This window comes from Sphaerodactylus townsendi, linkage group LG02, assembly GCF_021028975.2.
Source record: "Sphaerodactylus townsendi isolate TG3544 linkage group LG02, MPM_Stown_v2.3, whole genome shotgun sequence".
Lineage (NCBI taxonomy): Eukaryota > Metazoa > Chordata > Lepidosauria > Squamata > Sphaerodactylidae > Sphaerodactylus > Sphaerodactylus townsendi.
This window is the reverse complement of record NC_059426.1, coordinates 71,322,996-71,346,788: the sequence shown is the minus strand read 5'-3', so window position 1 is coordinate 71,346,788 and position 23,793 is coordinate 71,322,996. Positions and strand designations below refer to the sequence as shown.

Genomic DNA, 23,793 nt, shown 5'->3' with positions numbered 1-23,793 from the left:
AACAAGCATTGGCAGGAAGAGGGTGGATTTAAAAGGAGAATCTGGGGAAATTTAGGGGGTGCCTGCTGTCAGGGGTGCAATTATTAAGATAGCAGCACCAAAATGTCAGAGTATCTTCATGAGACCCTACTGATGATACCACCCAGGTTTGGTGAAGTTTGGTTCAGGGGGTCCAAAGTTATGCACCCTCGAAGGTGTAGCCCCCGTCTCATATTAGTTAACCATTGGAAACAATGGGGGATGGGGCACTCCCTTTGAGAGTCCATAACTTTGGACTCCCTAAACCAGACCTCACCAAACCTGGGTGATATCATCAGGAGAGTCTCCTGAACAATCCCTGAAATTTTGGTGCTGCTAGCCTAAAAACTGCACCCTCTGCATGCCAAAAACAAAAACACTGAAAATACAAAAAATCCCACAAACGAACCTGCATTTTGGTGCCCCCCACAAGGGGGTGCCCTGGGCAACTGCCCACTTTGCCCAATGGGAGGAACACCTCTTCTCTGGGGCACAGAAAAAATCCTCTCTTCCACCTTTTGCCCAAGGTCATCAGCAGAAAGCCCACCCTCCCATTTAAAAAATAATCTTCTACCCCATTAAATTCTACACTGTGTACTTCTGAGCTAGGTTTGCCAGTCCAAAGGGATCTATATGAAGTGTCCTCCAGCACTGCAATATCACCTGTGGCATGAACACATCAGAGCAATGATCTAAAATGTACCCAAAACGATATGGTTTTACCATGAAGATTTGAGTGAATACTAGATTTGTCCCCATAGTGTGAACTCCAGTTCAGCGGGGGGGGGGGGGGGGGGGAAGCAATGTTGCAACTCCAAGGGAAGGGAATGCCAGTCCTATCCACTGCCCTATTAATGGTGACAGGGGCATTGGGCTGCCACCTTGGTAAGAAACCTTGCTTACCTATAATGTGTTATTACTCTGGACTACACATTCTATTCCACTTACTTGCATAAACATTTGAAAATCCCAGTTAGTGTCTAAAGTCCAAATCTGAAACACAATATATTGTTGCAAGATTAGTATTTTATCAGTTTGAATTCCATGAGGTTACCTACCTCAAGGTGGCGCCTGGAGTTCTCTCAGAAGTGCATCTGATCTCCAGACTGTAGATATCCCCCCTCTTGGAGGGAGTGACACATTAATAGGGTGGTATATCATAGAGTCCAGGAGAAACAAAAGTGACATTATAATAGACTCACTGAGCTCCCTGTCCTCCCTAGGCACCACCCCAAATCTTCAAGAATTTCCTAAACCAGACTACTAAACCCTGCTAAAGTGACTACTTTGCTTGGTTACTCCTTTCACTATATCCCTATGTGCATGTTCAGCATCGTAATCCAATATTTAAAATACAAGTTTTAAATTGAAATTGATTAGCTATGCTAAACGGTTATTGTAAGGTGCTATTGTGCCATTCCCTTAAAAATAAAAGCCTTTCATCTGAGAAAAATGGCAAATGTCAAGGTACATGGTACTTTATAGGTTAGGAAAATGTATATCACTGTTTCCATATTGCTGAACAATGCCTGCGGACTGTGCTCATCCAGATCTGTCATACCCCTGAGTGTCAATATTGGAGCAACCTGGCTTTGGACACAGCCTACAATTTCATTTCCATTGAATCTGCCCAAGTAAATAAAATGAGATTAATTCAGATGGATTGATTTGAGTCAAGCACACTGGCAGAACTAGGTGTGCCAGAGGGGGTATATGATCCAGGGGCCATTCATTTGGGTCACACTGGGGCCCATTTTGGGCCCCCAATCCCTCTTCCTCCCATGCTCAGACCTCGGCTGAACTCCCCCCAACACCACCCCCGTGCTCTCACCACAAGAAAACTCCACACCAAATCTTTTCCTCCTCCAAGCAGCTCCAGTCAGCAACAATGTGGGCAGGGAAGCTTCTGCCTCAAAAGTGTGGCCACCTAATGCTGCTCAGAGGAGGAAAATGTTTGTTGGGGGGGTTGCGGGGGTGGCAGCATGGTAGTGGTGGGGGAGCGAGGGACTGCAATGGTGGGGGCAGGAGGAATTCAACAGTGGGGGAAGTTCGGTGGTGGGGGCTGGACACAGTGCCCAGGGCAAGCTCAGGGAGCCATTTTGTGGCAGTACACCACTGGACAACCATTTCTTCCACCGAACATTTTTAAAATGTAAGCTACATGCTACTAATTATGTGTAGATTAAAAAAAACTATCACAGTATCCTGATGAAAATGACAAAACCTGTGTGATGCAACAAACTGGGGTGAGTTTAGTGGAAGGAGATACCTGTTTGGCTTTGAAACATTTTGGGTGACCCACCACCATTCCATGTAAAACTGACAAGACAGCTACAAGGAACTACGGCAACCTATTCTGAGCACTTAAGCTGGAAGTGAGAAAGTAGGGCGAACCAATCCATGATCAATAACCAATTAACAACCATGTGTTAATTTCACACCCAAAACCATGATGGTGGAAGCGTATCCAAATTTAAAACTGTCAAGGGCACAAGTCTCAGATGATGCAGAATGAAATAAATAATAACATCTGGAAGTCACTTCTCACTTCAGCAATCACAAAGGGGTCACTCTATTCACACCATGCCATTTTAGTTGAGGACAGGAAAAGCCTCTGAGAAAGTAAAAATCTGCCAGTGAAGAACCACCTCACTTTTTGAGAGCCAAGCTGCAACTTGCATGTGGTATAGCCCCTGTCTGAGCAGGACTGGAGAGCTGGTGTAGATCCCGAACAGACCTAACAGACCACTGAGCAAGCTCCTGCAGCACTTTCATGCCTCTCAGTTTCTTCTCAAACAAGCCCCTTTCACGAGCTTCCCGGCTTCTTTCTTTGGTTGGCACACTGTGCTCCAATATCACCATCAGTTCTTCTAGTTGGTAAGCCAAAGCAGAGACTTGGAGCAGAACTGACTGAATAGATTCATGAAAATCTAAATCGTTTGGGCTCAAGGAGGACCTCTGCTCTTCCAAGATTTCATTCAACAAGATCTGAAATGCCCAATAGGCCTTCAGGTTATCCCTCAGCCGCTCAGCATCTGAGATTTCACTCCACTGCTCAGTGCTGGCTGTTGGCACACCATCCAGCGAGTCAAGGCTGAAGTTTTTGTCCAAACCCTGCTTCTCTACCTAAGAGGATGGAAAGAAAAGGAATGCATTTTAGAAGAATCGTTTTGTACATTTCCTCCCTTTTACAGACAGTAGACTGACAGCAGTTCCTTCTGTCAACAGATCCCTATCACCAGGAACTATGGTCTAATTTTAAAATTTAACTAGTTGGCAAGAAGATCTTAACTGTTGGTATTGCATGTGCCCAGGATGTCTATGTGTGCATCACTCGTGTGCTAATATAATGCCCATCTATGCTACAGATCTCTGGAACGTTACCACTATTGGTGTCATAGCTGAGAATCCTGTTTAAATTAGATGGTTGGGTAAGTTATTCTTGAATAGGCTATGTTGAATGGGTACGTTATTCTTACCTGCCAGCATCATGGGCCTGACACATTAATTGAGGCACCAGGTGCATGGAGTCCTAAAAAAAAAAAAAGTGAAGCCAGCAACTGAAGCCATTTCCTCGCCCCCTATTCCTTGTTCTGTGTTAGGTGCCACTCTAACAAACTCTGTGTTTTATAGTGGAGTGTTGATACTGTATGCTGTTGTGATGCCTGGGCTCTGTTGGTGGGTTTTCAGTCTGGTCTGTGGAGAGGTGTATAGGAATGGCACTTTTGATGAGTCCATTTGAACTAAACTATTGATAAGACTCTGAATGGCTGTTGTATCTATCTGTCTCTTATGGACAATTGTTCTATTGTATTTTGGAATGCCAATAAAGGCTTGTCTATTAATTAACTGAAGCCAAGTAACAAAAAAAAAACAGTTGGCCGTCATGTCTTGCACAAAAAAGGAATAGAGGTCTTGGAAGATCCTGAGCTGACTGAGCACCTAAGCAGGAGTTAAAGCAGACTTAAAGCTAGCTCCAAAAATGCATTTCCCTATGAAAGATCTGAAGTCTCTCTATAGTCCACACCAAGTGACACCAAAACTTGACAAAATGCAGTATCCGCATGTATTTTGTTCATATGTCCACCATTAGCATGCAAAGCAACAAGTGGAAGGTGTTTTCTGTTTTGTTCCTTTAAAAAAAAGTAGAATAAAGTAACAGCTTCTGGAGCCTATTTTAATATGCCCAATAAAGGTTGTTGTATTGAAAAAAAAGTAACAGCACATGAAGGAAGATAAACTCCGGCTCCTTTGTCTTGGTGATGACACTGGCTTTTCTTCATGTTTTGCACTGAAACATGATATAATTCTCTGCCCAGGAAAAACCAAACTGCTGAAGGAAGACGAGCCATACTTCATTCAGCCATGATAGCCAGGAGTGAACTAACACGTGAAGGCTTTCACGGCTGGATTCAACTAGTTGTGGTGAGTTTTCCAGGCTGTGTGGCCGTGGTCTGGTGGATCTTGTTCCTAACATTTCCTAACAGAAGCGTGTAACAGACTTCCCTCTGTGATACACCTCTGAAGATGCCAGCCACAGATGCAGGCGAAACGTTAGAAACGAGATCCACCAGACCACGGCCACACAGCCCAGAAAACCCACAACAACCAGTAACACGTGAAGCTCAGCATGAGAACCAGGGTCACCATAGGAGTTCTGCTGAATCAGACTAGTGGTTCATGTAGTCCAGCGCACTATTTCACACAATGGCCAACCAACTGCCCCAGAAGGCCAAGAAATGTGGCACAGAGGCCAAGGCCTTCTTCTGATTAGCACTCAGTTTCAGAGGTTAATGACTCTAACAGTGCAATCCATTGGGGGTGGAGGGCAAAAGGACTCCTGGAAGCAACACAAGGGTATGCTGACACAGGTGCTCTTCCATTGGCGTAAGGGGCAAATATGCCAGTAGCAGGCCCTTTGCAGATCTGCAGTGTCTGATCAGTGTCCTTGATGCAGGAGCCTGAGCTAGCATCACAGATGTGAGTACTCCGAGGGCATTCCCAGGGGCTTTCAGGCCAGGAATGCCCCCTCTGCCAGTTGCTGACTTGCGCCACCAAAAAATGTGGCATAGCCCATTGGGCTCTACGGTTTTTGGGGGTTGGCCAGGGATTTCTCTGTAGTTTCTGTTTCTCATGCCACCTGAAATCCCTTTGGATGGTGCCACTGTGAATTTGCCCTGGACTGCACTGTAACTGTGGGTGTTCCTTTTATTCACAATGTCTAGTAGTCATTGATGGACCCCTTTCATAAATCTGTCCAGTCCCTTTTAAATATACTTCTGCTCATGGCCATCATTATGCCTATGGCACCCAGTACCATATTTCCTGATACCCACCTGCTTCTTTTATGATGTATCCCTTCCCCAAAGCAAACAGCCAGTTTTGACTTGCTACTACCTTAGTGAAGGAAAAGGTATTTCAGAAGAATTTATTTATTTAGAACCCAGGAGGTGCCTCTTTTTTTTTTTGTCTACATGAAACACCTACTCAGAAAGAGCCACATCCATTGCAGGAGAATGCATGGTTTGGAACCTCCCTGTATTTTGGTGACTGGCCCCAGCCCCAACAATGGCCATTTTGGGGTTGACCACACCCTTCCTTGGCAGCAATAGTTGCACCCATTACTTGTTCTCAAATCCAAATGTCTCGACAAGACATGGTGACCCTGAAACACCAACCTCTGGAAGTTGCTGGAAAGAAATGGTCATGCTTAGAAAATAGCTTTTAGATAATTAGGCATGGACCCCCTCCAGATGTATCAATAGTCCCTTTCCCACAACAGATTGCATCTGTTCCCATATCCAATTTCCTTTTCTAGAATCTATACTCCCATGCTTGGGGCAGCTGCCTCCATTCTGTTTCTTGCCTTTACTCAGGTTTGGATCTGCTCCACAAACCTTACAATCAAATCAATACCTGAAAATCTAATCACTTGAAAAAGTAAAAGCATAAAAAGTAAAGTACAAACATTCAAATAAAAACATTCAAGTCACTGCAGACTGCAGTGCCCTTTTTTGGCTACAGCAATAAAGTATGATTGAAAACACAGTCTTTTCAATGAAAGCACTGCTTTAACTGGGATTTGGCTCAAGTGGAGTAGTGCAAGCAGATAAAATGCACTAATGCTGTTGTGTTTTTGAGATCCAATAATCGGGACAGCAAGATATTGTTGATACACTGGCATTAGAGAACAGAAGAGAATATGTAAGAAAACTTGATGTAAAGAAAGAGCTCAACCACCAAAGGCTCAAAGAGTGTGATGCAGTGGTCAGAACCAGCGATTTGGTTTCAGATCCCCCCTGAGGCTAGTCCATGTTTTACACCCCCACACATAATTTTGGAATACTGTAGAACAATTCCTTTCTAGTATGTAGGAAGGAGCAAACATTAGTCCTTTCTAGCATGTAGGATGGAGCAATATTCGTATCAGAGGTTATTAGGAAAGGTTATACAGCTAATACTCCCAAGATGGCACAATATTTATACTGAGAAATTGCACCCATTATCTCCCCCCCTCCCCCGCACGCACACACACACACCTATTTTCCCCAAGCCAGGTCAATTAGTTAAACAACATCAACCCCAGAAAACCCACCACAACCAACATCAACCCCTGTTCCCAGCCTGCAATCCCTATAGAGAGGCTATCCATTTGATCCAGTAGACTGCTCCTAAAGTATTTGTCAGTGAATGAGTTTTGCTCACACACATCAGCTGACTGATCGATCATCATTGTACTAGGAGCTGGAAATTTATTTTCTGTCCTGTAGCCAAATCGAGTATCTCCCCCTCCTCCCCCCTAAAATAGGTGGCAGTTTTCTGCAGCAGTTTGGTCAGCAAGCACCTTTTTTGCAGAGAACTACCTGCTCTCTGTTCAACAGGTTATGTGGCTGCACTTTGCAGATTTATTTGATTTGGGAATGTGGGTGGGTAGGTGGGTGGGTGGTGGTGGTGGATCTGGCTGGGTTACAGGTGAGCTTTCTTTCTCTTGACATTCTATGATGCTGCGTTCCAGTGATTCATCCCCTCGAGAGAGGAAGAGGGAAAGGAGCCAGCTGAAGCCTTCAGGTCATATCAGATGCCCTTCCTTAAGGATCGGGTTTAGCTTAGTCTTAACACTTTCAAAAGACACCAACGGCAGCCGGCAACTCATAAACCACTGCGTCGGGTTTGCTCCCAGAAAAAAAAAAGGGGGGGGGGGTTGCGCTGTAAGTGATGATGCCCGGATGGATTTCACCAAGTCGCCGGCAGAAATTGCGACACGAAGATCTCACCCAAGATCTAGATCCGAAGCATCCCAGTCCTGATCGGCAGTACTAACGAGTCTCAGCTAGGAAAACGTTTTAGATTTGTGCGGTGGGGGGTGGGGGGGAGCATGATCGGGGAGACGCGGAGCGCTGGTTCTTCTTCTGGGGAAATACTTTCCCCTCTCACCTTGCAAGGACTTCACACCGCCTTTCTCACTTTCCCGCTGCAGAAGTTGAGCTCCCACTTTCTTGACCCCCCCCCCCCCCACCTAGCTAGTTTGCCCCTCTTGAAGCGCTGGCCCCGGGGCTCCTGGCTTGTCCCTCTCGAGGCTGCTCTCTTTTCCCAAAGGCGACTCACGTAGGTCTCCAGGAGGCTGCTGACATCGGCGCGCATTTTCCTCAGGAGAAGGATAGTCCGGCAGCGGAGGTCGGCGTGGCGGGGGGAGCCCTCCGGGGGCCGCCCTGGCGCCGCCGCCATCCCTCGGCCCGGCTGGCTGCCCAGCAGCAGGCGACGGCGACAGCTGCGCGGGTCTCAGGCCAGCCTATGTAGCCGGCTCTGCTGGCCGTTCCCGCCCGGCTTCTGCGCTCTCCTCCGCCCCCCCCCCCCCCCCCCGCGGACTGTGCATTCCTGGCCGCGGCGCTTGACCCTCAAAGGCGCTCGTTCACCTGGCCTGCCCCCCCCCCCGTTCCCCCGCTTTGCAAGCCTCCCTTCCCCCTCCCGTGGTCGGGAGCCCCCCCCCCCCTTGTATTCTTCTTCCTCACTGCCTTTATTGCTCTCGCCTGGCAGCCGCCGAGGCAGGGACCTGTTAATCCCAGTCCATTCCATGACACAAAGCCCTTTGACAATCCACTCCGCAGGCGCCACAGCTATGGCGTTGGTCAGCCACAGTCAACAAAAAGGGGAGGCTGGCGACACCTCGGAGCAGTCCGGTCATCTCCCCCTCTGGCCACCTTTAGCCGGCTCTTTCTTGCGTGAAAGCATCCTCCCCCCAACCACCTAGGGCCAGTAAATCATTTCCTCACGTGGGGCGGGTTGTGTTGCCAACAAGGAAAACAAGGCGCCTTTGTCCTGCCTCTTGTCTATCTTCTCAAGGTACAGAAGGTATCCACGATGGAGCAACAGATTGTTTTCCAGTCGTCTCATTCAGGGCAATGCCGTTGGCACTCACCACTTAATTCTGGGGAGGTATTTGTAACACGAATCCTTTTAGCGAGGCCCTAGTTTAATCTGTACTGGAGTATTGTCTGCTCTGATTTTCTGTTTCTTTGTTCCAAAATTTTTTAGTCAGGTTAGCTAGCTACACCTAAGCCTCCCTCTTTAGCTGTAAATGGCTAATGCTGAAGAAGTTGTGTAGTGTAGAGCCTAAGACGGGTGTCCAACTCTGGCGTCCCAGTCCAGATGTTCATGGACTACAATTCCCATCAGCCCCTGACAGCATGACAGGAGCTGATGGGAATCACAGTCCATGAACATCTCGGATGCCAGAGTTGGACACCTCTGGACTAAGGGTGACTTATGGAACAATCCTATATCAGCCTACCCAGAAGTTAGTACTATAATGTTCAATGGGGCTAACCCCCGGACAGTGATGTTAAGATTGCAACCTATAGTTCTAATCTCCACTTTGCCAGAGATTTCCTAAGTGACCACAGACTCTCAGCCTAGCCCCGTGGTGGCGAACCTTAGGCACTCCCAATTGATCATGCTGGCAGGGGCTGATGGGAATTGTAGTCCATAACATCTGGAGTGCCAAAGGTTCGCCACCAGGCTAAATTGAAGAGAGGGAGAATGATGCAAACTAATTTAGGTCCTTGTTGAATTGGAAAGTCAGGTATAAGTATCTAAAATAAGCATATAAAAGTTCTGTGTAATGGGGGACTTCCGGGGAACGAATGAGCCTTTGGGAGCTCTCTGCCACACATTATTGAAAGGAGCGATTGCTGGGCAATAGCTGACATTAGGGCAGACAGTCTGGTCCTACCCTCCCCATCAGCTTTTGGAGACCTTCAATTCAACTGGTAAACTGGTTTCAGTCTCTTTTTTTTTTAACCCACCGGCTCTGATACAATCCAGGATGAGTAACACGTGTATCAGCCATTTAGCTTTTAGAAGCTGCTTTCTGCTTTTTCATTCCTCCATTCTCTAGATTTTTACTTTCACTTTTTCTGGGTGCTATCTCTCTTTGGGCTTTCTGTATTCATCTTTCTTGTGTTTCCCCCATTCTTTGTTACTATGTTAAATGTGAATATATAATGTTCTGTGTGTGTGTATATGTGTGTGTGTTCTGTATAACTCTAAAGCTTGGTTCAATAAAAGACATTGTTGCATATTGCTCTGGGAGGCTAAAAATAAGTTTTAACTATATACCTCAAGGCTCCCTATCTAATGCTCCTTACTATACAGATGCAATCACACAACCATTTCAGTAACTTTCCTCAGCACCTGTGAAAAGCTGTAAAACCTGAATTACATTGGTATGGAATGCAGTGGTTAATTATTTTAAAAATTGGACCTGGCATCATCGTGCACATATACTTTAGTGTATACTTACTCTGCAGCAGCAATGCCATTGAAATACCATTGCTGAAAAGCAGGATAGAAATCTTGATTAAAATAACATGTGGGGAAAGAACTCCACTCGTTTCTGCACAGGAAACGTCCAAAATATGTTTTGCGGCAGAAAAGCAGGTCAGATGAACACTACACATGGCTGCATTAGAACATGCAATATGGCCCAGTTTAGACCAAAGTTCTGTACATAAGGCTGTAAACAATTGGATTCCAATGGGGTTAGACCTCTGCCTTGAAGTAGGGAACCCTATGGGCCAAGCACCTATGACTAACTAGGCTTCCTTTCAAATCCTATGTGGATCAAAACTACATAACTGCTGCACTACTTAATGACCCGTTAAACTCTAATTTTCCAAAGGGTCACCATCCTGGGAGAGAGGGCTTCTGAGGCAGACTGGAACTATTATTCCTGCCTCTCCTCACTGCTAGCTGTTTGAGTGCTAGGTGGTGGAAACAACTCATTGGGGTATATTGAGTTTATGGGAGAAATTCCATTACTACCATTACCTCATTCCCTCCTGATTATTTATGTATGTATTCAATTTATTTATAATACTTATGCCCTGCCTAGGTGGCTTACGTAGGTTAAAAACAATGTTAAAATGCAATAAAATCATCATAAATAAATATAACAATTAAACAATACAAATCATATTAAAGTAACCCCACCTCCCACTCCTCAGACCAGGGGCTGTAGAGGGGATTTCCAGGGAGGCTAACCAAATGCCTGGGTGAAGCGAAAGGTCTTTGCCATGTGGCTAAACCCATAAAGCATGGCGAATCTCCATGAGCTCACAAAGAATAATAGTCACACCTCCTCCTCAGTCTGTTGTATGGGGTTGATGGAGGACAGCATAAAGGGGGGGGGGGGAGGCATTAGTTGGGACAGACCAACCACATCATTTTCTTCCAGGGAATTAGAGGAGAGAGTATGTTATCTCTGATAGTGCCCAGTTGGCCAAATGATGAGTTCTGAACACTGAGCAGTAGGCTGGAGAATAGCTGAATTAGTAATGAACAGGAGTGCAGGCAGACTAGACTTCCTTAAACCATTTCAGGGATTTCACTACTCACATTTCCTTCCATTAGTCTCTGATGCAATATCAGAGCATGTTTTAAATGGCTAATAGGTAAGTAACTGGAGAGTTTTGGACAACAGAGGTTCATGACAAAATATTAGGTTGATAGTGACAATCTAAATGGGTTAGTAAATAAGCCATTAGCACAGTTTTTGATAACTATGGCATGTAGTAATGTGCTGGCGCTCCAGAAGGGTAGCCTAGAGTGTAAGATACCATGCTTCAGTTTTGAATTATATTAAGGAAAATGAAGGCATATAGAGATTGTACCATTGTTGTTACTGACCAGTGCCCTCCTCCGCCTTTACTAAATGGAAAGGCATTGGAACAGAGTCCTGGCTTGGATGTTCTGGTGAATCTCCATAACTGCTTGTCTCTGAGGAAACAGGATGTTGGCAAAGATCCACTATTGAGCTGTGATTGCTCAAATTGCTGCATATAAAAAACGAGGAGGGAAAATAAGAAGAATCTCTGAATTCCCCCCCCCCCCGCCCCAGACCACCCCAAGGTGATGTATAATGAACAAACATCGACAGTTTTCTGTTCTATTTGTTGTCTAGTATTAAGAAAAAAGTGAATATACAACACAGAACAAAACAGGAATGGAAATAAGGTCTAACACCCTACGAAAGTAATGGAATCTTTGTGGACCAGCCTATGCCTTATTTCTATTGCACACCTCTATGGGATGTTGCAGGAAGAAGAAATTTATCTAGGTTGGCAGCTATGGTATATTGGCCAAGAGTGAACAAACTGAAACTAACCCCTGAAAAGATGGAGTTAATGCTGGTGGAGAATGCAGAGATCTTGAAGGATACTATGATGCCTGCTTTTGATGGAGCTCAGCTGTCCCTTGCTGATTCAGTTAAAACTCTTCAGGTAAAAAGCTGTGGGGTCATAGTGGATCCAGCTTTATTACTGCAGAAGCAAGATACTGCAGCTGCAAAAAAGACTTTCTACCAACTCAGCCTAGCTCATAGGATGGCCCCTTACTATGATACAACTGATCTGGCCACCTAGATCCATGCCACAGTAACAATGAGACCAGACTACAGCAATGCACTGAACATTGGTCTCCCTCAAAATCAGTCTGAAACTCTGGCTGGCGCAGAATGCCGCAGCTCAGCTATTATTGGCAGTTAAAGTGAGCACATTACTCCCATCCTACAGGTACTTAACAGCCTGCCCATCAGTTACCAGGCTCAATTTAAGGTACCAGCTATCACATACGAGGCCTTTCATGACCTTCGACTCTTATAACTGGGACCAACTCTCCCCCATTATCTGTCACAACAGCTTTGCTCATAGGAGCAGGGCCTTCTGCAGGTGACAACCTACAGGTCGACAAAATCAGTAACTACCTGCACAAGTGCCTTCTCCGCTGCAGCCCCACCTTGTGGAACAGCTTGCCTGAGGAAGGCAGGAAGGCTTCCACTGTCATGGCTTTCCACAAACTGAAATGTTCAAGAGGACTCTCCTATGCAGGCAATAGAGTTGCACTGTGTGGAGTAATGGTTAATATTGGATGGGAGATCCAGATTCAAATCCCCCCTCTGGCACAATGTTTGCTGGGTGACTTTGGGCCAGTCCCTCTCAGTCTAACCTACCTCACAAGGCTGTTGTGAGGACACACTGGAGGAGAGGAGACCCATGTGTCTCACCTCGAACTCCTTAGAGGAAGGGTGGAATGAGAAAAAAAGCACTAGATAGGCAGAAGATGACACAACATTTTACCTCTATGGAATATTTTACGTATCTTAACTAGTTTAAGACAGACAACAGATGAAAAACAGAGTATCCCTTTTTATTATTTTATTTATTTCTATATATACAACCCTTTATCAACATGGATTTAACACTGCCCCTTTCCCCAGCTCCCCTCCCCAGGTATCCACCATCACTGTGTGGAAAACTGTATGTAACAAGGCTTTTAAGCAAAGACTTGTCAATTCCACCATCCCTTTGCTTTACACTAAAAAATAGGGGTGTGCCACAATGCAACACAGCTCTGTTGCCACCCAGTGGCTACTACTTCAGGTAGTTCTGCTATCAATCGCAAATCCTGGCCCCTATCCTCTGGTAGGATTCACAATGCAAGTGCAGTTTGTCCCTCGCCCTTCACCATCTCCTTGGAAAGCGCTACCAAGGATTTAAAAACTCTCTCCTTTTTTCCTTCGCACAAAGTCTTCAGTGTTGTGCCATTCTTCAGAAACTGGAGCACTGAAACATCTAAATCAGATGGAACATTTTCCATACACTACGTATGCTAGCCTTTGCAAAACTCCTGAGATTCCTGTTCTCACCAATTCTATTCTATTGCCATTCAGATGAAATGCTGGAGAGAATCCCCACTCACCCAAGTAAGAAATACGCTTGCCTCTGCTCCTCAAAAGGGGAATGCACACCATCCCTACATGAACAGCAAGGGGATCAAATGCTTGCCATTCAAAGAGTGTACAGATAAGACAAGACTATGGAACTGCCTCTGCAGTGAGTGAGTGTCAGATTAGTTATTGGAAACTATGCCATATTGAAGGAAGGGGATTATATAGCTTCAGCTCCCAGCACCATGCTTCCTTCCCAGAGGAAAAAAAGCTTAATAGAAGAAAATACAAATAACTTATTGCAACTATAATAATAATTAATTGAAGCAAAACTGCATGCGTATGGTGGGAGACACATACAGTGGAAACTGTAGGAAAGTTCTGTATCAGGAACCAACTGGTTCAGTTCATAAATCCAGAGTGGATGTTGTAATGGTCTTATCTACACTAGAGTGCAAGGGGCTGTTCTTAAATACAAGACAGTTACTTTCATACATACACCGCGTCTAGAAAGGGCAGCTAAGGGACCGATGGGTAACTCAAGCATGGTCAGCAAATACTTCAGATGGATCACCTACTATCCACAGCATCTCCCATAGTAAAGTTACAAGCCTCTGCAAGCTGAAAACAATTTACATGATGATTTCTCTTGGTTATACAGTACTGTATTCCACAGTGGGCAGTCTCCTCAACAGCGCACAGGACAAGCTTTCAACCTGACACCTTTCCAGTGTCAACCTTATGAGAGAACGCATGTCAACATGTGCAACAAGCAGCTGCTAGGCTGCATGCAGTACACCACAGAAGAGGTTGTTAAAGCCTCTGGCCATGCTGCAGAAGAACAGGGCAAGCTGAAACCCCTGCTGTGCTGCAGCACGTGTTAAGGACTGACCCTGGCTGCCTCATTTTACATAATACCCTGCAGATGCTTATCTTCCAACTAGCTATTGGAAACAGCATTGAGGCTCCTCTCCAGATAACAAGGCCTACAAAAAGGTGTGGCTAGCTATGAGTGTAGATAATGCCAGCGAGTGCTACAACAGGATTTCGAACTATGTGAGGTAGAGTGCTAGATTTAAAAAAGCCTTTTTGTCCCTTAAGTATCAAAACACTGCTCTAACACGAATTGGCAACACAACTGATTATAAGCATGTTCAAGACAAATCCTCAGCTCAGTCCTTGGAATTGTAAACACACTACGTTATTCAAAAACTTCTAGAACTGCAAAAATATTGTGCGGCCACAAGCTCTTCGATAACAGTCAAGAGCTCCCACAAATGATATCTTAAGAAATATTGAAACGTCACAGTTGCCATTCTAATTTCCCTACACAGTACTAAACTAATTTCATTCTCTGGTGATACACCACTAAATTTCACACAAACAAAAAGATGTGCATCTAAGTGAGAAGAAGGTAAGGCTAAGGAAAAATGAAGATTGCACCACCTGATGTCAGTTTTGCCACAAAATAGATTTGAAAAGACTGGACCAGAATGCCTAAGAGGCAGAGTGTGTTAGAAAGCCATAAAGCTGTTCAGCACTTAGTACAACCTCAAGACAAGACTCGCTGTCCTTCCGGACATCTGACCATCCAAGCTACAGGGAAAGTCAAAGAAAACAATGCCTCACAAGGCTAAGAAAATGGATGACTGCAGTGCTATGAAGGCAGCCATCGCTCCTCCTCGACCAGATCCTTCTCTCTCCGAACAAACAATGCTGAAGCGAACAGGCCCCTTACTGTTTACCGGAATGGGCAATGAGACCTACTCTGTGACACAAGCACTTTTTCCCCTTAGGAAGAAGCAACAGTTCCTAAACATGGTTTGCTGCTCCTGCGGTATATCACTTAAATGGGATTTGAGTTTCAGAAGGAAAAAAGCTGCCCCAAACAGCAACAAAAACAGCCCTTAAAAAACAAACGAACAATAAATAAGGAATCTGGTTATCCCAACTTTTAAAAAAAGACACGTTCAAAGTGCAAATTTACTTTTACCAGCCTAGCATCTCACTGCCTCTCTTACACAGATTGTTGGAGCCAGAGCAATTGTACAAAAAGGATGGCACCCCTCATTAAGCAAACAGGCACCATCAGAGTGCCGGTACCCCCCTCTTTCTTTACAGAAGCAGAAGGGAAGGGTGAGAGAAAGAGAAAAATGCTGTTTTACAGCTTATCCTACCAATGGGTCCTAAAGTGCCAAGCTATATTTCCACACCCTAGAAGGAAAAGTAAGAGCCTGCAAGGGCCAGAGTATAATAATGCATAGAATAGGATGAGTGGTTGGAGAAGCATAAAAGGATTCCAAGATTTAGATACTTGTCCACAGTTCAAAACCTTCAAACTTGCAACGTGGTCAAGAAGCAGGAAGTTTGCTTACTTTGAGAGGGCAGGAAGAGGGATAGGCTCTGGCTGCTTCCCTTCACTGCATTGCAAGAATTCCTTTGTCAGACTGTCTGTGTAAAGGCAACATTCCTCTCCAAGGGACTCTGAAAGAATGTGCAGTGATCCACTCAGGAAGAGGGTAGGTGAGAGGGGGAGCAGGCCCTTTAGTTATTTGACTAGTATTTTAATTTGTTTAGCTTCTCTATGTTGAATAAGGTTTTTCCTTTTATTCTTTTAAATACAAGTTCGAGTTGTCCCAACACCCATGTGCTCTTTTCCCACTAAGGTCCTGTAGAATCAGAATCTTCAATTAGAACTTCAGTGGTGGCTCCAAGGATCTCTGTGTTCACAACCAGCCCTTCTGTACTCTCACTGCTACCACTGCCCACAAAGATTTTTCCATCTGCCATCAGACTGACACGCTCACCCCCACTGCAGTATGCCTTAGGCATCCCATCAGGATTCAGCAGCAGACACTCTCCAGAAGTGGTGTTTCCAAGGGGATCTGGAAGAAGGGGAAGGGCCTGGCCATCTGAGGCCGGGGCAACTGACTCTGCATTGGTGCCCAGGATGTCAGTGCTGGTGATTAGGGCGCCTGCATTGGCTGCCAGAGCTTCAGCAATAAGCACCTCTGGGTGGCTCTTTGCCTTATGTGCGACAACGCTGTCCTTTTTTTCAAACTTCTTTCCACAGATATTGCATGAGAACTGGTAAAAAGTATCTGCATCATGCTTTTTCATGTGCCAGTTCAATGATGCCTTCTGCCGGCAAGTGAATCCACAGATCTCACATCTAGAGAAAATGGGGGTAGAGGCAGAAAAGGTAAGTTATAATTTTCAAGGTAAAATCTGTTTACAAAATGCAACTAGACGACAAAGAGGCAGCCTATGAGAATAAGTAACCATTACAAAGTCACAGTTGGAGCAATCGCACATGAAATCAGCGAACAAGGCAACATGACAGCACTCACTGTAATGGCTTCTCGCCTGTGTGGATCATTCGATGAACTGCCAGATTATGAGAACTCTTGAAAGCACGAGCACAATATTCACAGATATAATCCCTTTGATCTGTAAAACAGCACAGTACCTCAGATTGAAATTTGCTTCTTAAACAGATCCACATTTCTCCATTTGGAAATGACCTTATTCCCCCATTCTCAATACTACTGAAGCTTTCAAACATCTTCCCTTTAAGAATGAGGTGGGGGAACTACTTCTCAGCTGCAAGTATAAATGCATGTAGGAGTAGTTGAAGTGGCAATACCCTATTCAAGATGCATTTATCCATTCCAATTTAATTCTCTTATGCAAAGATTCCAGTAAAGGATGTAGACAATCAATGCTCAACACCGGGAAGTGAAAGATCTGCAGTACTCCTTTCTGCGCAGATTGCAGGAACAGAAGATTTTTTTATTTGGGTAATATTTCCTAGTGGTGGTGCCGCTGCCACATTCTGTCAATTTTTAAAACTGGATGGTACGCCACCACCCTCTCTACCATATATGGACAGCGACAGAGGCATATATGTACACACACTCCTTCAGACACTTCATTTTTAGGTACTTCCAGGGAACTGATCTGGGTTAGACCAGACCAAACGCAAGACTGAGCACTATTTCATGGAGGAGTTGGAAAGGGCAAGGAGGGGATAGAAGAGGTCTGATCATGCTGAAAGGGACAGAGACACTTCACCTTTGGCTTAAGAAAACAATCTTAAAGTCTTAAGAAAATAGTGATGACCAGCAACAGTAATTAAGATTAAATTATAGATTTGTGCCTACTATCCAGTTTTTCCATATTCACATAATTTGCAAACTTCAAGTTTTGCATAATCACTCTCATTATAGTATAAGGGTCAGTACAAAAGTAAATGTCGTTTGACTTCTCACTCTATCAGATATAAGAGGCTAAGGTAGCGAAAAACAGGATATTTTCCAGCCTCCTAAAATTAACTGCTGCTCTCAGTATTTCGTGTGTATATCTAGGACAAGCAGAAAAAGGCAAACCTTATACATGTATGTTGCAGTGAATGTCTGAAGTTTGGAAAATGTCAGCATTCACAATCTCAAGAAAAAATCTGTAAATGTTCAAAAGTGTTCATATAGACATCATGAACATAACAGTGGTCTAAAAGTCATTACCAGTATTCACCGACACATGCTTGAAAAATAGAGAACCTATTCTGATGTTCAGAAAATGTGTCTAGGAATGTCAATATTTGCATGTGAACACTACCAATGTTGAGTACAAACTAGTTAAGTATACAATTCCACGTCTTGTTCGTTAATACTGGTATTTGAGCATGTGGGCTGCTGAAATTTTGTAGGCTGGTAAATTCTTCAAATTCATTTCAAAACTGATTATGAATACAACTCATCAATGCAGTCTTGCCAAAACCCTGCAAGAAAAAGGTGTGGACATTAAATGCCCTTCTAACAACAGGATTGAAAACAACAGATTACATAATGTAGGTGGAAGGCAAAATAATAACCTATACACAGAACTGATTATACTACGTGGAGAAGATGGATTTGCAGCAAGTGGCTTTAAAAAAACACTGAACTTGGAAGCTTTTACTGTACTTCAAAACTGACTGATCTATTATCAATACAAATATATCTCCACACTGCCTGCTTTTAATGGAACACTAGATTAAGAAGACACATGAAAACCACATAAAATATAATTACTGACAAAACCTGGTACATTGCTACTGAAAAGAAACCTGAACCTGAACAGGCATCTTAAAGTAAAATACCAGAGTGACTTTCAGAGGGCAAAACTTTACTAACAAGGCAACTTTAAGATGGCGTCTGAGATTTTTTTTTTGTCTTGTGCTCTATAACAAAGCTTTCCATACTTGGATTGTGAGCTCTCCATGCTTGGATTAAAGCTCCTCGTGATCAAAAAGAAACCTAGCGCTTTTCTATTCTTTGCTAAGTTGTAAATGAGAATTGTGGCAACATTACCCGTGTGGTGTTTGGCATGCCGCAGAAGTTGCTTCTGAAGTCGAAAGAGCCGCCCACAGGAGGGATGGGGACAGACATATTTCTTTTTCAGCAAGTGCTGATACTTGATGTGATGCTAAGGTCAAGGAAATGGTAAAGGTTTATTAGTAACAGGGAAAAACATCAAAGTGTTCTATGTACTACTAACCATTCTTGATATTTCCCCATAGATGATTGAAGGCCAATAATGGTAGTATCATCAACTGCTAATTTCTGGCAGTCTTAAGTTTAAAAAAAACATAGTATTCATAATGAAAGCCTTGGACCGAAGGATGACAGGTACAGACTGGAACTTGGAATACAATATTTATACCATCTCTCAGTTTTCTGGCTTTTGCAGTGCTGATAAGTTGGCGCCAAACCATTTCTTGCTACTTGTAAGTAGGAAAGGTGCTCTGGAGTGCTCTAATACCAGCCCAGAGACTCCAGCTGGGACAGAATGCAGTAGTTTGGTTATTATCAAGAGCAAGATAGCGTGCACATTACATGCATTCTGCAGTCACTCCACTGGCTGCCCAACAGCTATCGGAATCACTTCAAGGTACCAATTATATGGACCTTCCCATTTGTAGGACTGCCTCTTTTAAGTTCTGCCTTGACATCTCGGCTCATCTCACAGCTTTCTGAATGTGCTATCCTGCAAACAGGCACAACTGCTCACACAGGCACTTCTTCAATTGTGGCCTCCACCTTGTGAAATGGCTGCCAGAGATGAGGGCTCTCATGCTGTTTCATGCCACAAATTATGTAAAATTATGTAGAGCTGTTCAGGAGAGTTTTTCTGCAAAGGTAATAGGGCTAAACCAGAATAGTTCTGTCAGGTGGTGGGAAAATGGGTTAAGTGCCTGCATGAACATGCACACATGATAGAGCTCAGAATTCCCTCCTACTAGAGACTTCGTTAGTTTGCTGGTCAATAATAAACAGGCATCTGATAACTGTACTGTATATTAGTATACAATAGCCCAATAGCAGGAACTGAGAGCTTAGAGGCAACTGGTAAAATTGCCCTATTCATTTGAACAGAAAGTTTCACTCACTCCACAGAACTTTTACTGCAGAAACAGCACCATTGCACCATGAAGAAACCGGAAGTGTAAGGGAAACAAAAAAACCTACACTGTAAACAGTAGCAGGGTATTGCCTCAAGTGGTAGAACTGTTCTTACCTGTAGATACCGAGGGTGTGCAAGAACTGTACCACATCCCTCCATCTCACAACGAACATACTGTATTGGAGGCTTCTTCCTAAGAAAATACAAAGAACAGGTATAGGAAGCAATGGACAAACAGGGTTGCACTTGCAAGTTAACTGTTTTTCAGCAAGTCGTCATCTGTGCAGGCACACATTAGGACTGCATGTGTGAAAGACAGATGCAGAAAAGATTTCCAAAACTTTCTAATAGACTAGCAGTGCCCTTCCTTCCTCTGGCAGTTAACTGCCAAAACAATCACAAGGGTGTTACTCCCTCAGTTCTCTCCATGCTGTCACTGGAGAATCAGAAAATTCACAGCAGGACAGGAGGGAGGGATGTGTGCCTGCACAGAAGACCACTAAATGAACAATAGTTACAGGTAATTACAACCCTGTTTTCATCATCATGGTTTCATCATGTCTATGGTTCCATCACCCACACTGGGAGATTGGCAAGGTCACTGAGTTAAGGAGGTCCATGTGAAACTCTCAAAGGAAGAGACATTCTCAACAGTTGTGTAGCATCCCATATTGACATTCACCCAGAACAGTCATCTAAAGAAGCTCTGTACGAGTGTCCCAACCGAAATTCATGTAAAAACATGGCAAAGAAAAACAGAACTGCTGGATAGAGTCATGACACTTAAAGTAGCACTGAACAGCCATGTGCTCAAGACACCATGTGATAGTCAATATCAACCCACAAGAATGGGCTGTGTTGAGGGTGCTGAATAGTCCTACTTGGAACCTGAGAGACCAATAAAATACAGTGTTAGGTCCCTAGCAAACAAAACCTAAGAAAATCACATTCAAGAAATGTAAGGAATGCACAGATGTTTCCAATACTAAACAAGGGTAACAGTAGCATTTGGAGACATTATGACTGAGGGACAATCCCTTGTAGGGAATCTTGGTCAGGGCATCAGACACCCCTGTCAAACGTCATAAATAGAGGGCTCACAGATTAGACCCCACAGTGTTCTTATTCCACAACTGAATGTGCTGCATACTAATATATATATAGTTGTACTTCTGTTTGTAATGTCCTTAGAAATCCAATAAGGAAGAGGAAAGTTTAAGAGAGTGAGTCTCAATCAGTGGTCAAAAAACAATCAACAACACAAGATGCAAGATTTACTAGTAAAGGAGAGGTACTTGCCACTCAGAAAAATCTGAGGCTGCTATTGCAATGCAAGAAAAAAGATGATCAAAACTACTGAGGTCAGCAGGAGTGAGAAAAAGTAGATCCACACCATAATAATGAAAGCAGTGAAGCTGGTCTGATGCGGCCAGAGAAACGATGAACAGCATGAACCATAAATGAACCTTGTGCAGTTTGCAGAACATCCTGTGCAGCAAAGCAGACAGGGTAAAAACATAAAAACAGATTACCCTGCTGAGGGATTAGAAGGGCATTCCCCAATGATGGAGGTCCCTTTGTAGGGCAAGACCAAACAGCCCAGGCCTCCAATAAGAATATTGAAGAACTGGCCCCCATTAGTTGAAGAAAATGAAATTACAATGCATTTCACTATTATGTGAAATGCTGGCACTGAAATAGAAGACAAAAGGTATGGCTAGTGCTTTAAGTGAAAGTAGTGGTATGATAAAGTAATTTGCAGAAAGCAAGTCTAATTACCAGAGATTTTTTCAGCAGAAGATGCCAAAGCCTCTTGCGCAGGGGAAAAACATATACGCAATCCTAAGACACCAGGTTTTTTAAATGCAGGGAAGAAGAGGTGTCTCTCAAGGGTCCAATAGCAAGCCTGTTACTCCCCACAGAGGGTTAGGGTTAGTAAAATATTTTCAAAAAACGGATATTAAAAATAGTAAAAGCCAAGGAGTATCTAACCATAATTCCTGGTTCTGAAGGATGCCATGGAACCAAGAGAAGAGGCAAATTGCTCAGGCTTGCTTGAAAAAAAACATTCTTAGTGATCAGTTCTGAGCTCCCCACGGAGAAGGCAAAGGCAAGCCTTGCATCTGACTGAAACAATGCCTGTGCTGAAGGCCCCCTAGGATTAAGCATCAGTGCTGAGAGACTGCAGCAAAATGGTGGACTGAGGCTACTATGTTGAATAGCAAAATATTCAGCAGGCCTTAAGCCTGCTTGTTGTTTCAAAACAAAACAAGAAGAAACTTCACTCATTTCAACTCTCCAAAAATTATAAGGGCTGAAGAAATCCAAACATTATAAGGGCTGAAGAAGGGCTGAAGAAGTCTCCAATTATAAGGGCTGAAGAAGTCTCCAATGAGAAATTACAAAACCCTCCTGATCCATAACACCTTTTACAAAGAGCCATTAAGAATGGAAAGGCTCTGTTAACTCATGCTTCCAAGGATTTCACCTTGAAAGTGAGGACAGTCAGGAAAAAGTTCCTTTACTGAGGCATAACTAAACCTTTAAAAGACACTCCCACCAGGCCACAACTCCAAGTTTCTCTCCTCTGAATGGACTGAGGAGGGGAAGCCTTTAGTCAGGCAGTGTTTGCCGGGCCACGACTCCAGGCTTTCCCACCAGATCTGATAGGCCACACCTCTAAGCTCTTGGATCTGGAAGAATCCAGGGAGAAGGGAAGGAGTCCATCAGCTGGACAGTGTCTGCCAGGCCACAATTTCAGGGAGGGATTATTTCAGTCAGGTAGAATGCAGCCAAAGTCTTAGGAATCAGCCATTCTGAATCAGTGGCTCTGTAAGAAATGCCTTCAGGTTTGCCCCCTCAGAGCTGACACAATCAAGCAGAGAGAATGTGCCTTTATTCAGGCTGCTATTCAGCCAAAGCATTTGAAAACAGCCAGTGAACCCAAAGTTTTGCCAGACCACCCCTCACCAGGGAGGATGAAGGTATCTTCCTTCAGGCTGGCACATAGCCAAAGCCTTTGAAAAAGAGCTCTTTTGAATTCAGTTCTATCAAATCATGCCTTCAGGTAAATTGGTGACAATTTAGAAGGCATCCCTGCCCCACCCACCGCAGTTAAGGCACAGAGAATGGGCATAGCACCATTTTAAAGCCACAGTTGGCATGATTCTGAGGAGTCCCCTTTTGAGCCAAAACAAAATGAAAATCCAGAATAATTTCCTATTTAAATGTGGTTTAGTTTTCAGTAGAATGACTACTGATGAGAGAAACATGGTTCCTCAGCCTCAAGAATGTGGTGAGGGAAAAAAACAGAAAAGCAGTGGAGATCCTCTCTTCATGATCGCAAAAAGAGAACTGAGCAAGTTGTGCCCCCCTCTGGTCATATGATTGTTTTAGCAATTAACTGTCAGAGGGAGGAGGGGAACTCCTAGTCTACTTTGGAAATCTTTTCTGCAGCTGGCCTGTGCAATGTGGGACTGCACAGAAGCCAAAGTGATAACCAGGCTAATATTTCAAGGTTGTTTTTTTTTAAAAAAAATTAAGTGCAGTGTACTTATCTTATGGACAGCAAGGGCTGCCACCCATACCTCTGTCTCTTAAGTGAAGTAGACTTCCAGTGCAATCCTAAACAGAACTATACATTTCTTACCCAATTAGTTATTGACTTTGAAGGGTGTACCTGTGCTTAGGATTGCACTTTTAGTCCACTGATCTGTTATCAGGAGTTCAGTTCCATTGAAAATAAGCCATGATCTTTGTATCAGTTCAACAGCAGCAGTGCTGGCCACCCACATCAATACTTGTTAAAAGGAGCTTTCAATGAATTTTATCCTTTGAATTGCTTGAACTGCTCAGAAGAGACTGTTTAGCACACTGTGTATCCAGAAATTACAACCATTCACAAGATACTTCATTATCCCCTTAAGAGGATTGTTCACAATTGAGAATATGAGGTTTCTGTCCAGAGCTTTAACAATAAACATTACAAAGTTTCTCAGTTAAGTTTAATAATACATGGGGAGGGAGGAATCACTAAAATATTATGTCTAGTACTTTTACCAAGTTCACAGTTTTGGCTCTGCAGAACCAAATCAAGGCATAGTGACCAA

At 43.9% G+C, this 23,793-nt stretch overlaps 2 protein-coding genes across 4 annotated transcripts in view; both read right to left on the bottom strand.

The window, feature by feature from the left end:
• Positions 1-374: 374 nt before the first annotated feature.
• Positions 375-7,927, bottom strand: CNTF (ciliary neurotrophic factor). 2 transcript variants are annotated; one of them, XR_007243691.1, is made up of 3 exons: positions 7,624-7,927; positions 2,321-3,144; positions 375-1,881 (listed from the first exon to the last, which is right to left on the bottom strand). XR_007243691.1 is itself a non-coding variant. In XM_048486975.1 (2 exons), the coding sequence occupies exons 1-2, from the start codon at positions 7,741-7,743 to the stop codon at positions 2,668-2,670; spliced, it is 597 nt and encodes a 198-aa protein (XP_048342932.1). In that variant the 5' UTR covers positions 7,744-7,927; the 3' UTR covers positions 375-2,667. The 2 variants fall into 2 exon arrangements, 1 of the variants encoding a protein (XP_048342932.1); XM_048486975.1 differs by having other exon boundaries at positions 375-3,144.
• Positions 7,928-12,633: 4,706 nt separating this feature from the next.
• Positions 12,634-23,793, bottom strand: part of ZFP91 (ZFP91 zinc finger protein, atypical E3 ubiquitin ligase) — a 29,069-nt gene continuing 17,909 nt past the window's right edge. For both annotated transcript variants that reach the window (XM_048484052.1, XM_048484053.1), the window contains 4 exons: positions 19,799-19,877; positions 18,592-18,706; positions 16,591-16,690; positions 12,634-16,412 (listed from right to left, as the gene is read on the bottom strand). In XM_048484052.1, the coding sequence (XP_048340009.1) occupies positions 15,902-16,412; positions 16,591-16,690; positions 18,592-18,706; positions 19,799-19,877 (805 nt within the window). In that variant the 3' untranslated portion in view covers positions 12,634-15,901. The remainder of the gene's footprint in view (positions 16,413-16,590; positions 16,691-18,591; positions 18,707-19,798; positions 19,878-23,793) is intronic.